The sequence below is a fragment of the Haemaphysalis longicornis genome, unplaced genomic scaffold (assembly GCF_048455015.1).
Source record: "Haemaphysalis longicornis isolate Haplotype H1 unplaced genomic scaffold, Haemaphysalis longicornis Haplotype H1 scaffold_1, whole genome shotgun sequence".
NCBI lineage: Eukaryota > Metazoa > Arthropoda > Arachnida > Ixodida > Ixodidae > Haemaphysalis > Haemaphysalis longicornis.
The window spans coordinates 160,350,574-160,366,111 of NW_027526203.1; the positions used below are offsets into that span (position 1 = coordinate 160,350,574).

At 47.9% G+C, this 15,538-nt stretch overlaps 1 protein-coding gene across 1 annotated transcript in view; it reads left to right on the forward strand.

Moving 5' to 3' along the window:
* The window catches only part of LOC144138616 (cytochrome P450 4V2-like), a 106,762-nt gene that overhangs the window by 49,088 nt on the left and 42,136 nt on the right, over positions 1-15,538 (forward strand). The window contains exons 6-7 of the mRNA XM_077670998.1: positions 4,479-4,605; positions 11,833-12,015. Of these exons, the coding sequence (XP_077527124.1) occupies positions 4,479-4,605; positions 11,833-12,015 (310 nt within the window). The remainder of the gene's footprint in view (positions 1-4,478; positions 4,606-11,832; positions 12,016-15,538) is intronic.

The window sequence follows — 15,538 nt, forward strand, 5'->3', positions numbered from 1 at the left end:
CATACAGGTTTGCCAGTTTTTCAAGTACAATTTCTCCGCCATCCTTCAAGAGGTCTGCTGTTATCTGATCCTCGCCAGGTGTTTTGCCCCCTTTCATTTCTTTCAAAGCTTTCCTTACTTCTTCGGTCGTTACTGGTGGGATGTCTATCTCGTCTGAACTACTGTCTCGTTCGGCATTATCCTGTATGTCCCGGCTACTGTACAGATCCCTATAGAACTCCTCGGCCACTGTGACTATTTTATCCCTATTTGTGATGACATTGCCTTGCTTATCCTTAAGTGCATACATCTGATTTTTCCCCACGCCAAGACGTCTCTTCACTGCTTTCAGGCTACCTCCGTTCTTTACAGCGTATTCGATCCTCTCCATATTATACTTCCGTATGTCAGCTGTCTTACGCTTATTGATTAACTTCGAGAGCTCGTCTAGTTCTATTCTGTCAGCTGCCGTAGAGATTCTCATGGTCTGCCGTTTCCTGATTAGATCTTTCGTCTCCTGTGAAAGTTTACCAGTATCCTGTCTAGCCATAGTGCCCCCGACTTCTACTGCACACTCCGTGATAATGCGTGTAAGGTTGTCGCTGGCTTCCTGTGTCGTAAGCTCGGCTTCCTCGTTAAGGGCGGAATATCGGTTCTGCAGCGCGATCCTGAATTCTTCTACTTTACGTCTTACTGTTAGCTCATTTATCGGCTTCTTTCGTACTAGCTTGTTGCGGTCCCTCCTCAAATCTAGCCTAATTCGAGATCTTACCATACGGTGGTCACTACACCTTACCCTTCCGAGCACTTCCACATCCAGCACGACGCCAGGGTTATCGCATAATATGACGTCTATTTCATTTTTGTGCTCCCCATTCGGGCTCCTCCAGGTCCACTTCCGACTCTCCCGTTTACAGAAGAAGGTATTCATTATGCGTAGGTTATTCCGTTCTGCAAACTCAACTAGTAGGTCCCCCCTGCTATTTCTGCAGCCCAGACCATAGTTCCCAACTGCCTTGTCTCCAGCCTGATTCTTGCCTACTTTAGCATTGAAGTCCCCCATAACTACGGTGTACTGTGTTTTTACTTTAGCCATTGCCGATTCTACATCTTCATAGAAGCGTTCCACTACTTGGTCGTCGTGGCTGGATGTGGGCGCGTAGCCCTGCACCATCTTGAGCTTGTACCTCTTATTGAGCCTAATTACAAGACCTGCTGCACTTTCGTTAATGCTATAGTATTCGTTTATGTTGCCAGCTATGCTTTCATTGACTAGAAATCCCACTCCCAGTTCTCTTCTGTCCTCTAGACCACGGTAACATAGGACGTGTCCATTTTTCAGCACCGTAAAGGCTTCGCCTGCCCTCCTAGCCTCGCTAAGCCCTATTACATCCCATTTAATGCCCTCTAATTCCTCGAACAACACCTCGAGACTTGCTTCGCTAGATAAGGTTCGCGCGTTAAACGTTGTCAGGTTCAGATTCCATTGGAGGCCTGTCCGGATCCAGGGATTCTTAACACCCTCTGCTGCGTCACAGGTCTGACCGCCGCCGTGGTCAGTTGCTTCGCAGCCGCTGGGGACTGAGGGCCGAGGGTTAATTGGCGTATTCATGGGAGGTTGTGGCCGTTACTACACCAGGGTGGCCAATCCTGCTCTGGTGAGGGAGTGCATTACCGGCAATGGTCGCCGGGGTCAGGCCGCACCCCAAGCCCCTTTGTGCAATTCCATCAATACGCGGATTTTTTTTTTAATCCGGTGGGAATTGTCCGGCACCGGGATTCGAGCCACGGTCCTTCTGCACGCGAGGCGGGTGTTCTACCTCTACGCCATCGCTGCACCCCCTAGAACTCCCTAGAACTGTTTAAATCGAAATTTTTAGATCTACGAGCCGTATGTGTCCCTTCCAAAAATAATGCTGGCAACCATGACATAGAGTAGCTCGGCAACATACTTTTGTCTGTATGCGAAATGAAAAACGATATTTAAAAATTTGTCCCCAGTTAAAGAAGTTTGAATCGCTGGCTTTCCTGTTCCTTTATGTGTTTTTTAATGCAACGGTCTATTGTGCACGAATGCCCCATCTATTGGGATAGACGATACGTAGAATCTGGCTTCACGTTGTGGAGGAGGGAAGTTCGATTCTCTCCGGGCACGACGTTTTTTTTAAGCTGCCGTTGGCGTATTTAGAAACTGAAATCAAACATTTTGGCAGAACAAACGCCCCTGACTCAGGCAGAATCGTCAAAGTTCCTTCACTGGGTCTGTTTACTGAACGCTGCCGTTGATTCTGGGCATGGAGGCTCAGTTAGCCACACTGAGAGCAACCCAGCGACGGGGGGCGGCGTGTCTTTAAAATTTTCGAAATAATGCTTAGAAAGACATATACAATTTAACCTTGTACAAACACTTCTATTAAAATGTTTTCAATACGTAAATAAACGTTTCAGCAGTTACAGTAGCTGCTAGGTTTGCAGGACACGTGACAGGGACACATATTGTAGTGTCAAGTTTCGACACTACGATCCACCACCCTTCCGATTTCAGGAAGTTTGCTGCCAAATTAAAATTATTTCCCCCAATTTGTTTAGAAATTGCTTGTGGTTATCGGTCTATATAAAACGCTGGCTTCCATATGAGCTAAAGAACATATATGCGCCAAAAATCGGTTGTCCGTCCCTTTAAACGTGGATCAAAATCTTGATACACGGACGTTCTCGATTTCCATCTACTTCAGAAAAAAAAATGTGGTTGTTCCCTCTTTCATAGGAACCGGTAAAACACGAAAGTGAAAGGTGCCTTCACAGGAGCAGTTGGGTGTACATTGTGCATCGGTATGAACTTGCACGCCGCTATTTATATTTCGTCGGTATCGCACCGTTAGACGCATCAACGTTAGACACTGAATTGCACGCGTGGGATCATTGCGCAAATCCGATTGAAACCACAGGCGCTCGCAAACCATCCGTGCGAACGAAATCAAACGAGTTATCAGCGAATCGTTTGGTGAAGACACGCTGCAGGCGCGGACCGTGTCACGTCACGACACGAGCGCGACATCAGCAAGTCGGCTTCTCCGCAGCTTACGCTGCGCGTCCCCCGTACACGTCGGCGCTTCTCCTAATAAGGCGCGGTTGTCGCCCTGTTCACGCATCGCCCTGGAGCGCGTTTCGTACCTCCCGTCGCGACGGAAGAGTTCATGGATCGAATCCCGGCACCGCCGCGTCAATGGAAGTTTTTGTGGCGATGTCATTTCCGCGACAGATATGACATCAGTTAGATCTTGGTGGACCCCGGCATAAAACACTTTCGTGTTAAAACGGTCGTGGGGAAGGGAGATCGAGGCCACTTGTGGTCAGCAGCAAACGGCTTAGCCACTGAGCAGCTCCTGCGGTCACACTTGTCAAGTATTAACAATTTGCAGGTGTCGGACCTTTTAAACAAATTATTAAATGCAAAAGGTTTGCACACATCGGATCTGAGCTTTCGCTGTTGCGCAGTGGAGCACTCCTGCAGCCTGATTGCTCCAATAAAGTCGCAGCTAGGGAAGGGCAAAGTCGTTTTATATCCGCTGGAAGCTGCCGAGAATGACATTTTGGTTGGTCAGCTTGCACTACGCTGGCGCTTCCAGCAGCAACAGACCATTGCTACATTGGTGCTCATTCATTTCCCCTGTTGTTACATAGAGCGTGATAGTGTTCAGTTGCATGGAGGGGGAAGTGCGCGAGCGGGTACGAAGTTGATGGTACGTGAAAGAATAAAAGGCCTGAATTGCATTGACTGTGCAATATCAACAACGGAGGGTCGAACCGTTTCGGCATGAACCGGTAACCATTATTTCTTTTTTCGGTTCAGTTCCGGTTCGGGTTCAGCATGCGCAAAAAATAACGGTTCGGGTTCCGGTTCAGTTCCGGCAAAAACACCGGTTCAGTTCCGGTTTTCGGTACGGTTCGGTTCCGGGTCGACACCCTGCTTAAAACATTATTTTAATGGGTTTCTTGTAGGAGCGCACGATGTCGGCCATGAACGGCACGCGGCTCAAACCAAATACAAAACCTACAAATACACGGTATTCAAATTACGTTGGTCTTTGCACTTTTCGGCAGCTTTCAAGTTTGATAGCGTCTTTGAATTGGGCGGCGCTCAACTAAACTAAGAGTTTCCTTCTACTTCCCTCAGTAATATTATTTATGGTGCTCTTTCTTCGCGAGAGATAGCCCTGTGACATAAGAAAAAGATTTAATATGTACAACACTGCACCCGTAACGCGCAAAAATCCAAGTAAAGACCGGTGCTGGGGCCACAATATCCAGTGCTTGAGATCTGGCGGTCGCTTAGGATGGAGCCCTGTATCTCGGAGGTGTTGCGTTCGGGCGTCTCTAAGACGTGGACACGTCCACAGCATTTACGGCGCTTGAAGTTAAAAAATGTCATATTTACTCTGCGTATAGAATAGCATTAATAAAGAAATGAGTATTTGTGAACGCTAATTTTCTTGCAGCATGACTTGGTTGATGCTGGCACGACTAGTACGACCATGGACATGGTTCCTGCCGGCTTATTACATGACGTCAGATGGAAAGACCTGGAGGGACACCGCCCAGAAGATAAATGAAGTGCATATGGCCGTAAGTTCAAAAACATGGGAGTTCACGTACTCAGCGTTATTTACTTTGCATTACAGCAAAGCTGCTTGCCTCTCTACCCCGCAATGGTTTCATCTCCGTAGGCAAAAACGCCAAAGCACCAAGGCCTAACACGCCGAGCGCATGCTTCAGGCTAATCAGGCATTCAATATAGAGCTCGAAATTCGCCTGAGGAAACCACAAAGCAAGAACTGAAACCGCATTATGGAGTATAAAGAGCCTGCGAAAAATTTGTACCCCCCACAATGTATTCCTGGTAAAGATTATGTTTTCGATTATCTTTGAAGCCTAGGCAGGACTAGTTCTTGCCCAAGACGCCGAGCGCACGCGTAAGGTTAAGCAGAACCCAGAATTTCCCGCCAGAGAATCCGAGTGCAGTGTCTGTAGATAAGGTATTAGAGTACCGCCACTGAGGTACGTAAGTAAGCAAAGGCGGCCATTTTAGCGTTTACCAGTGTTGCGAGATCGCCGCGTCTACGTACTCGTCGTTAACTTCGACCGGGTCATTTGTTAACAACACTACCAAAGATGCAGCAAAATGGCATCTCTGGACACACTTCTGCTGCTGAAATGCTATTACACAGGTTATCTTTGATTCGCATTCGCAAGATAAGCCTACCAGAGTTGACCGACTAAAACGCATAAGTAATAAAATGGCGGCGCCCATGAACCGTCCCAGTGTAAACAAATGTCAAGCAATGCGAACTGACCAATGATCATGGCGGCGGCACGGAACCATAGGAGAAAAGGCTTACCCTTATCTAGTGAGAGAGAGAGAGAGAGAGAGAGAGAGAGATAATACATTTATTGAGCGTTTCAATTGGGAGTGGTTCCTTATTCACTGGAGCCCATATGATGTCATGGCCGCCGGCGCCCGGTCGACCAGCGCTAGCTGGGTCGCCAGGGAGGAGCTGGACGTCAAAATCTCCCATTGCCCTCTAAAAGAGGGGGTGGGGGGATGGAGGAGGGGTGGATTTTCTGAGCTGGAGTCGCACTCCCCAATTATATGGCGGAGTGATCCTGGTTTTTTTACAAAATTTTCATTCGGCCGAGTATTGCTCCGGGAACATGAGGTGTAGCCTTGTTGGGTGGGGGAAGGATCCAGATTGAATGAGGCGAAATACTGTCTGCTGCTCCTTAGAGAGGCTGGGATGAGGTGGAGGGAGTGTCTGTCTTTCTAGCCGATAGTGCTACAGTAGCCGCGCGTAAGCGACAAGCCCGCCGATACGATGAGAAACATTTCATACCCTCCTCCATGACCATTACAACGGCTTTGCTGGACCACCACTTTCGCAGGGCGGGACGGCGAGGATTTTTTTTTTACATAAATGGTTATTGTCTACCCTGAAAGCTCAGTATTGGTAATTACTGAAAATTATCGAATGAAATATATTATACCATGCAGTGACAATGCAGGACACAAGGATTCAAGGGAGGATAGGACAAAGACGAGCCCTAAAACAGAGGTTTAGAGGGAGTTTTGGAGTAATACCTAGAAGTCACGCTTCAATGATAGATCACTACATAAAAGCCGTGTTATGATAACAATGGGGGAGGATTACGAAAGGAAAGGGCTAATAGGAAACAAGGGTTATCCAATGAAGCACTCACGCAAAAAAGAACATCGTAAAAATTAGGTCGCAGGCACAACAAGAGTGTCCTTTCCTTCCAATAAACACAATTTATTAAAGAAATGCGTTAACACATTTAAAGCTGAATAGGAGAGATGAAGACACCATTAACTTTTCGGTTATAAGAACGTAAAGAAACCTCGAAAATAACTTCCGTACCATTGTGCTGGTCGATAGCTAAGTCGTTCTGCTCCAACTCAAACGGTTGCGGTTTCAATTTCTGGCAGCCAAGGGGGCAAAATGTACAGAAATAAGCATAATTAGGTAAAGCTTATATGGTTAGGGTTTTATGTATTCTTCATATCCATGAACCAAAAATCCCCAGGCTTCGCGTGTCTTTGAAGTGAGAGGCGTTTTGTAGCGCGAGGTATTAGAAAAAGAATGCCCCGGTGTATGGGCTAATAGATCTTTTTAGCATAGCGGCTAGCGGAGGCTCACACTACGCCGCCAGGCTACCAGGACACGACTGCTCATGCGCGCGCGGGGAGGACGAGGAGTTCGCCCTTCACTGAAACGAATGCGCGGGCTCCGCGAGGCAGGCGACCGTACCTGCTGAACGAATGTGCACCTGCCCAGTCGGGCCCCGCCACCCACCGCCGTAGCGTTAGCTAGCTGCTATGCTAAAACTCTCTATTAGCACGCAGTCACTACCTAAGTCGCCCGCCGTTCAAAAAATAATTTCAACGTAAAGCTTATACGTCTTGTCACTTACATGCGCATCTTGCGAAGGTTAGTTATTATTAGGTCTTATTTTAAAGATTACAAATGATTTAAAGCTCAAGCTAATGCGGATCATCACTTGGGTCCCATCAGTAGATTAGTTATCAATGGGCACCATTTTCAATATCAGTAGAGTCTCAGGTAGAAAATAAAGGTTTCTATACTGACAGTCTGCGAATGCTGCACACTGCCGAATAAGTTATGTTGGTCTGAGGTAAAGGTCACTTTACAGTGCGGGAGACGTGGAAGCTATGCTTTTCCAGCGTGAATCCATTTCGATATGATATGAGTGACGAGAACAGCCTTTGGGGAATGTTGAAAAAAAGTTCGCCGGGGTGCATTTGAAAGGGGAGTCCGTTGAGAAGACGAGCGGGGCGCTTTATGCGATGCGCCGTCGGCGCGCGTGGCGAGCGTGGTCTAGTTGCTGGCGAAAGAATCTGGGCGAGACGGCATCAGGGGGCTTGTCATCCAAAAAGAAGTCATGAAGAGGTTCACCCTAGCCGCGGACTGCGTGGTCTGGTTGTCATGTCCCTTCATCATGCGTCCCGACATCCACACCAGGCGAGTTTTAGGGCCATTGTGAGTCAGGATGTTCACCAAAGTTTGATTCTGGTGGACAGCGAAATGGTCAGAGAAAGCCTTGCTGAATTCCTCAATAGAAGTTCTGGAGTATGTTAGGATATGAATGCGGGAGGGTTGTAGGCGAGGTGGTCAAGTGAACGGAGATGCCACGCAACTATGAGGAAAGAGAGAACTCTTGCAGAAAATTGCGCGTTGCTATAAGGAACAACGACTGTTAGCAGCGGCGGGAATGCGGTCGTCGACACCGCCTCGCCGACGCGGCGGTGAAGCGGCGGCGGTGCCGCCGGCTGTTCCCGCTGCTGTCGGTCGGAACTATTGGCCCGCACAGGGCCGCGACGCCGACAGCAAGCGTCACCATTGCGCCGACAGGGCCCGCGACGCCGAGCAAAACAGACGGCGCCAATGGGGTGAAGAGGCTGCAGGCGGAAAAAAAATTCACCTAAAATGTGATCTAAACGTAGTCGTACTTTCGTTCCGTCCTACCGCCGTGTCACCAATACAGCCTCGCGGGTCAACCACCTTCACAGAGTGGAAAGTCAGATGAATTTTTAGATTTATTCTATCGTCGCCACCTCACCCCACCTCACAGATTCTGGTGTGTCGTACTTGGGAATGCGGAGCTGCGTCGCCCACCATCCGCCCGCTGTGTATTGCATGTATGATGCACCGCTGCGTACCGCTGTGCAGCGGCGCTAATGGTCGCGAAGGGCAGTCGGAAACTTTATCCGATGATCCCACTGAACAAAAAAAGTTCTGATTTTTACCTTAAAGGGAGTTCGCCAGGATGCAACCTTTTTAGCACGTTTGAAACAGTATCAACGGTTTGAAAACTACGGCCTATTTATTTCTTTGGACATTAGGATGCGAACGACGACGTTTCATGCGCACGCTGCACAGTGGTGCTTTTAATTGAATTTAAACTTGCTAAGATAGTACCATTGTTGAAAACCGAAAGTTTAGGTTTCGTCCAAGACGATATTAGGGTCATTTCTTTGACTAGCAACCTTATAAAGCTTGTTGAAAGGCTACTGCATAGCCTGCTCATGCATTCTAAGGCCCGCCCAGATTGGCTTCCGACATCTAAATTATATTTCGAGGGCCCACATCGACATCGACAGCTGTATTAAACTAGCTCGTCGACTAAAACATGTCAGTGCCCTTTTAACCCTCGATATAGCAAAGGCTCACGATGTCACGCCTTGATGTCACGCCTTGAGTCCAGCGACATTCCAGGGTACAGTTGCTGGTGGATTGGCGAGTTTTTAAAGGGAAGAAAGGTCTTTGGTTTCAAGGGTGGTTCGTCGACATCCAAGTATCATCAATTCCGTGGAGTTCCTCAAGGATCAGTTCTTCCTCCTGTTATTTTTGACATACTCAGTTCTATTCCATCGCAGAATGGTATATCTACTTAGGTTTATGCCGATGATATCGCTTTTTTCTTATACGATAGGGACACCCACGAGATTGTATATCTACTTAGGTTTATGCCGATGATATCGCTTTTTTTCTTATGCGATAGGGACACCCACGAGTTGTATCAGGGATAGCAGAGCTATGTGGTTGTCCTGTATAATTGGCTTAGCGCGTTAGATCTCTCACCAAATGTTAGGACATGTGCCGTTATGGTATTTCCCAGCAATAACCCTATATCTATATGTCTAACATACCGGTTGCAATCCATCCCTGAGCTCACGGGAATTAAATATCTGGGTACAACTTATGACGACCACCTTACATGGCGTCGTCATATTTCGCATATTGCTGCCAAAGGTGAGAAAGCTGCTGCAAGTGCTGGGTAGGTTATGCAATCATAAATCGGTATGCGTAGAGACGCCCTGGTAATGATTTATCGTTGCCATGTACGCCCTTTATTGGAATTTTGTTGGATTTCTTTTTCTGTCTGCGTGACTTACAAAGTACAGTCTTTGTCAAAATTTTGTGGGCCACGGCGACGGTGGCCGGAGCAGGGGCACAGCCGAGCAGGGGCGCTGCGCTTGCAGCTGTCGGCTGGTTACGCGGCTAAAGAGAGCGAGGGGAACTTTCGTAGTACGGCTGACGCGATAAGTGCAGCGGGGCCGGTTTCTCAGAGCAGGCGAACGTCGCTTCAGCGCAGGCACTTTGCGCAGCACTGGTCGTGCTGGACACACTACAAAAGCAAGAGCAAAAGTTCCCCTCCCTCTCTTTAGCCGCGCAACCAGCCGACAGCAACATGCGCAGCGCCCCTGCTCGGCCGGGCGCCTGCTCCGGCCACGGTCGCCGTGGCCCACAAAATTTTGACAAAGACTGTACATCCCCTATTTCTGATTGAGCGATTGGCTTTGAATTTATGTTTAGGGTTTCCAAAGTATGTAGTTAACTCAGTATTATACCTTGAGTCACGATTTCGCTCACTTCTGCATTGATTTAAATTGCTGACTGTATTAACATTTCTAAAACTGTTTGAATCTCTATTTTACAGGGCTCAACCCATTTTCCTCGCGAGGCCTCACCTTTTTCGAGGAGTTACGTGGCCCCGGTTTGAGCGTCCCCACATGACTTGCGCACTGACATGGCTGCAGCCTCTTCATGCAGAGATCACTCGTCCCTTATCCTGATAACTTATCTCGTGCCGAAATGAGCCTCTAAAACATTTTCCCACCAATGCGAAATTATTGCCGGCCCGATTACTCAACAGTTTACTCGAAGATCATTTGTATAGTCTACATACTACAGATATTTCTACATTCCCACAGATATCTCTCAAAGTTATGAGAAGGCTGGGGTAGGAGTATATTCTCAGTCCCTCTATTGGTCCTTCTCAATCAGGCTGCCAGATTATACTCCGATTTTACAAGCGGAATTATGGGCGATAATTGTGGCCCTTAATAACCTACAGCGTGGATTTGCGGGTGTAGCTATACTTTCATATTCTCTCTCCGTGTGCACCGCTTTAGGCAATGACAAAGGTTCTTCCATTCGACGGTCATTCCGTTCATTTGGTCCGCACCAGCGTCTCGAGATCCGGTTAGTGTGGGTCCCTCGACACGCAGGGGTAATTTTCAATGAACTGTCAGACCAATTAGCCAATTTGGCTCTTGGAGGTCCTGTCCTCGTGAATTGTTCAATTGACAGTTTTCTGTTGGGGGCGAGGTTCAGGCGTCTTCAAATTTTACAAATTAATCGGCAGGTGCTCCTCGTTCATTCTCCGACTATATTCCCCTTCTCACTTATGGAAGCTTAAATTCTGAGAATCTCGTAAATGCCAGGAGGCAATCACACAATTTCTATGAGGAATTCCCCAAGAAATTTGTATCTACCCAATTCTGGTCAAGCTTTATCTCCTCAATGTCTTTTCTGTAAGGCTCCGGTAAATATATAACACTTCCTTTTACATTCTTTAACTTCGACGAATTACTTTCTTTTGCCGCAGATTCACCTCGATGCGATGCACGCACCTTAGATACAGGTTTAATCGGCTTAATCGCCCGGTAATCCCCACCGTTCTTCTTTCCCTGGACGCTTGGATCCTAGGAGTTTGTCACATAGGTGGTGTCCTCACCTTTCACTGATTTCTTGCAGTGACAGCAGGCTGGCTGCTCTGCTAGGCAGCTATTTCTTCATTTGTGATTTTTTTCGCGGACTACTCTGTCATATCCCAAGATTTCTTTTTGCTGTCTCAGTCGTTTTCTCTTTATTTATTATTTTTTTCTCTAAAATAAACCGGGTCACAGACTAATCGTTACAGGCAGCTTCTTGGCCACTCCCCTCGTGGGTATGCCCCATGATTCAAGGGTCCGACCAACCGACCGACTGACCGACCGACTCAGGGGTGTTCGAAAGGAGTCCTGTAATTAGTTACGGCAGGCCTTAACCATGCATCTTTATTTGAGGTGAATCTACAAAAGAAAAGGAGCTATTTAACAGATAGATGGTTTGTGTCCAATGAGCAGTCCTCAAGAGGATATCCGCTTATTTTCTGCTGTGCCAGGGGGACAGTTAGGCATTGCATGTAGATTATTTTATATAACTGACGCATCTCAAGCAAGGGTAAAAATGGCATATCAATTTTTTATTACTAAGGCGAGAGACATTTCACGCAAATAATCAAATGTAGAAAGGTTGCTATCATTCATAGTATACTGTAACGGTAGTGACGAATCAGTCATGAGATTAGGCAACGGGAGAGTGGTGCTGATACAAAATAAAAATATTTAGTGGTAAAAGCAAACATAATGCATATACATTTATTTGAACGTCTTTTCGTATTGATTTAAAAACCTTGTGCGCTCTGTTTCAGGCCATTGAAAAGAGGGCACTTGCGGTGAAGCAGCAGCTCGCTGATCAGGACAAAATTGGCAAAACTGGCGGAGATGACACACCTTTTCCACACAGCGTCGATATTTTCCTGAAGAAGCACTTCAACAACCAGAGCTACACAATACAGGAAGTACTCGAAGATACACTCGCTTCAACATTTGGGGTAAGGTTCTCATTCGTATTTTATGAAATCAGAGAGTGAGACCATAAGGAAGGAAAATGACCAAAGTAACTCAGAGACTTCGTTTTGATAAGTTAATGCACTTTCAGCTTCCTGTGAATGTGCTTAGCGGAACACGGTATGCAACCAACACTGCAGCGAAGTGGGGGAAATTTGAACATAGCAAGCCTGCGTACAAAATTATACCGAACATGCGTGGGCATAATGGGCCTAGCTACGGGATAGCTACGGGATAAGGTTCCCAGGCGAGGAGGAGCGACAGCGGCGGCGGGACAGTCGGTGCCCGCCGGCGCAAAATCGATTGGGGTCAGGGACCCCGCTCCGGACGGGTGGCGGCGAGGGTGCGTACGAGCCAGGAGAGCGATCTCCAGCCTGGGACAAGGAACACCCCGGTATCCGACTCCCATCTCCTTCATTCCCCCATCTCCCCTATCCATGGAGCCAGAGCCGGAACAAGAGAGCGCGAAACGTGCGCGTCGCGGTTATAAGGCGCGGAGAACCCTGTCTTGGCGTTATTATGCGCTGTACCACTCGGCCAATAAACCCCCTGGTTCGTCCTGGCCCTTTGGAGCCTGTCGTCACCTGTGTCGGTGAGTCGAACCCGTCGCGGCGTCTCCCTCGTGGACGCCGCGAACCTCTCTGGGGCATTTTGGATGGGTTATTTCCGGGCCGTTTGGCCCTGATAGGACGCGCAGGGTAGGCCTCTGGCCATCTTGCGAGCGGCCCACGTGCAACCTCAGCCATGGTCGCCTGTTTGGGCGACGCCGTAGGACGCGCGTCGGTATGGCGCGCTTTCCCGCGCACGTGACGTCACCTCGCGGGCCGACGCGCCGGCGGGCACCGACTGTCCCGCCGCCGCTGTCTCTCCTCCTCGAAGGTCCCGCTCGCGGGAAGAGGAACAGGGGATCAAGCGGATCCCCACACATGTCATCCGCACTGTGGAATTCCACCGCGCTTACCATAAAGGCTGGGCCTCCGTTAGTTCTAAGGCTTTGTTGATATTTTATTGTATAACCGACTGGGTTGTAAGGAAAAATGACATCTAAAAGACATGAAATGTGGCGTTCTTTACTTAATATCGCAAAGGCCTTGGCAAAGTACAAATTGTCTTATGTATATTGCGAAATTGGTCGATATACGAGGGGAAACAGGTTTGTGTCTACATTTGTTACCGTCATTCTGCGGCAGTGTGTTTTTCTTACTCTTTCTAAACCCTCTATTGTCAATGACGTGCCCGGAATACATGATAGTTTTTTTTACGTTATTTCGTGAAAGATTTTGCCTGTGCCTACTCCTGTTGCAAGCGACCCTATAGAACGTTGGTCAGTAATGCACCTTTGGCATTGTACATTTAAACACCCAAAAGGCGACGAATGTGCATTCGTGTGTGTCGCCTTATACTTGCACACGAAAGAATCGCCCACTGTCTTACTATATTTTGGTTTGTTGCTCCTAAATACTTTCGTTTCCACGATGAAGCCGTTGACGGTGCTGTTGTGCTTTTCTGCTACCGTGTACAACGAGTTACTCGAACCTGGGTAGGTAACAACAAATATAATCTTGTGGAAGTTTCGGAGCCTGGTTTATGTCACTCACATATATGCGGCCCAACAGATGGCAAACATAATTTTTATAACCCTACACTAGATTGACAGGAATGTTACTAGGTAAATCGCCACCCTCAAAGGGTAAATTCTTGAAGTTCCTATGTCCATTTACAGAACACGTTTTTTAGCCGGCCGGTATAGCACTTTGCTATGGGAAGCCGCATGGCTAGGTGTTTTGAGGTTTTTGCGGGTGGTTTACAAGTGAAGAAAATCTAAAGAAACGTAGAGAATTCGGAATAGGCAGTACCACTGTTCTGCGAACTCCTTCGCTAAGTTCCTAATACATTTGCAAAAATGCTACGTGAAGTTATACAGGGACGATGAAATATCATTGTTTCCCATAATGGCGAGATGTTGAGATTTGGCGAGGTTCCATAGCCCTTAATCGATTCAAATAACTGAGACCTATATAATATGCCAGCCAAAATTATAGCAGTCTTAAACATCTGTATTCAGAAGAGTGTATCGCTTTGCCGAGAAACAGAGTGTATGTTAAGCGTTTTTAATACTTCTTGTATTGCTGATTTTTTTTTTCTGTGAGGAAACGTAATGTTACCATATCACAACACTGGAAGCTTTGAACAGCAAAGCTGTATTCGTCTACCCTCCGTAATTTTTTATGTCCGCGCCGTAAAACTTTAAGCGCCGTCAATGCTTTACGATGGGTCACTCGGAAAAGGTATGAGGTAGTGTATGGGGCAGGCCCGCAGTCAGAGGGGGGGCACTAGGGGCCCGGGCCCCCCACCCCCCCTAAATTTTTATGAGGGGAGGCGGGGGGGAGAGGGTGTTCTTCAGAAGCAGGGCTTTCGGCACCCCGCTGCGTCAAGAAATTTGTCTACAGCAGATGACCTTGTGTAAAACTTAGCATATCATTCCGTGCCCGTGTCCTACGCCGCGTTAGCAATCCGGAGCATCAGAAAAGAGTACAGGAAGCCGCACGCGACAGCCGGCGCCTGATAAACAGAGTAGGGCGGCTGCGATACCGACTTTGCCGCCACAGCGGCTCTTCCGCTCGGGCCACCCACACCATTAATTTCACCCCCAAACATGCCCTGTGCAGCGCCCTCGACGAGCACTTCACTCTCTGTGGGCCCGGATACATGGACCCGACGAGGGAGGGTCGAGTCGACTGGCGGGTTCAGCTACCCCAGGCGAGGGGGCCGGGGGATTGCCGGAGAAGGAGCTACCGCATTTTTACGACTCTAGCGCGCACCTTCTTTTGCTAAAAGCTAGCCTTAAAATTTGTGTGCGCGTTACAATCGGGCTCAAAACCGAAACAGGTTTTAAATCGACCAGAACATTCCCATAGGCACGAGGTCGTCCCAAACTCCAACTCAATCCAATAAAAAAATCCGTCAACACCTCGCGAGCGAATTTCAGCGCACTCATTCCTGAATGACATACCTTGGTCAGCTGTTGCACATTTTTCTACTATTGCAATTAGCCCGTCACACGTAGAATTATGAAGGTCAAGACACTTGAAATCGCAAACAGCTTCAACGTTTCCCACTATAGTTTTATTCCCTGCAGGAGCTGGACAAGTAAGTTTACGACGCTTAATTTATTTTTGGCTGCCACAGTTGCACGCGCAAAATAAAATCTCCTTCTATGTTAAGTAGTGTCATGTATTTTAAATCTGCGCGGTAAAGCCGACGTCCAATTATTTTTTCGGATTTTCCTGCGCGAACCTACCCGCGCGGTACAATCGTTGGCGCGTTATAATCGTGAAAATACGGTATTCAGCTCCCCCCGGCCCGCCGACTCAGCTCGACGAGCGCGTCAACCCTCCCCCTGCCTGCGAGTCGAACGGACTCGCCCCGACGGCTTTTCGACTCACCGCGTCCGCTTATACATGAGTGCGTCGAGTCCAAAAAACCTGTTTATTTCAACTCAACGCG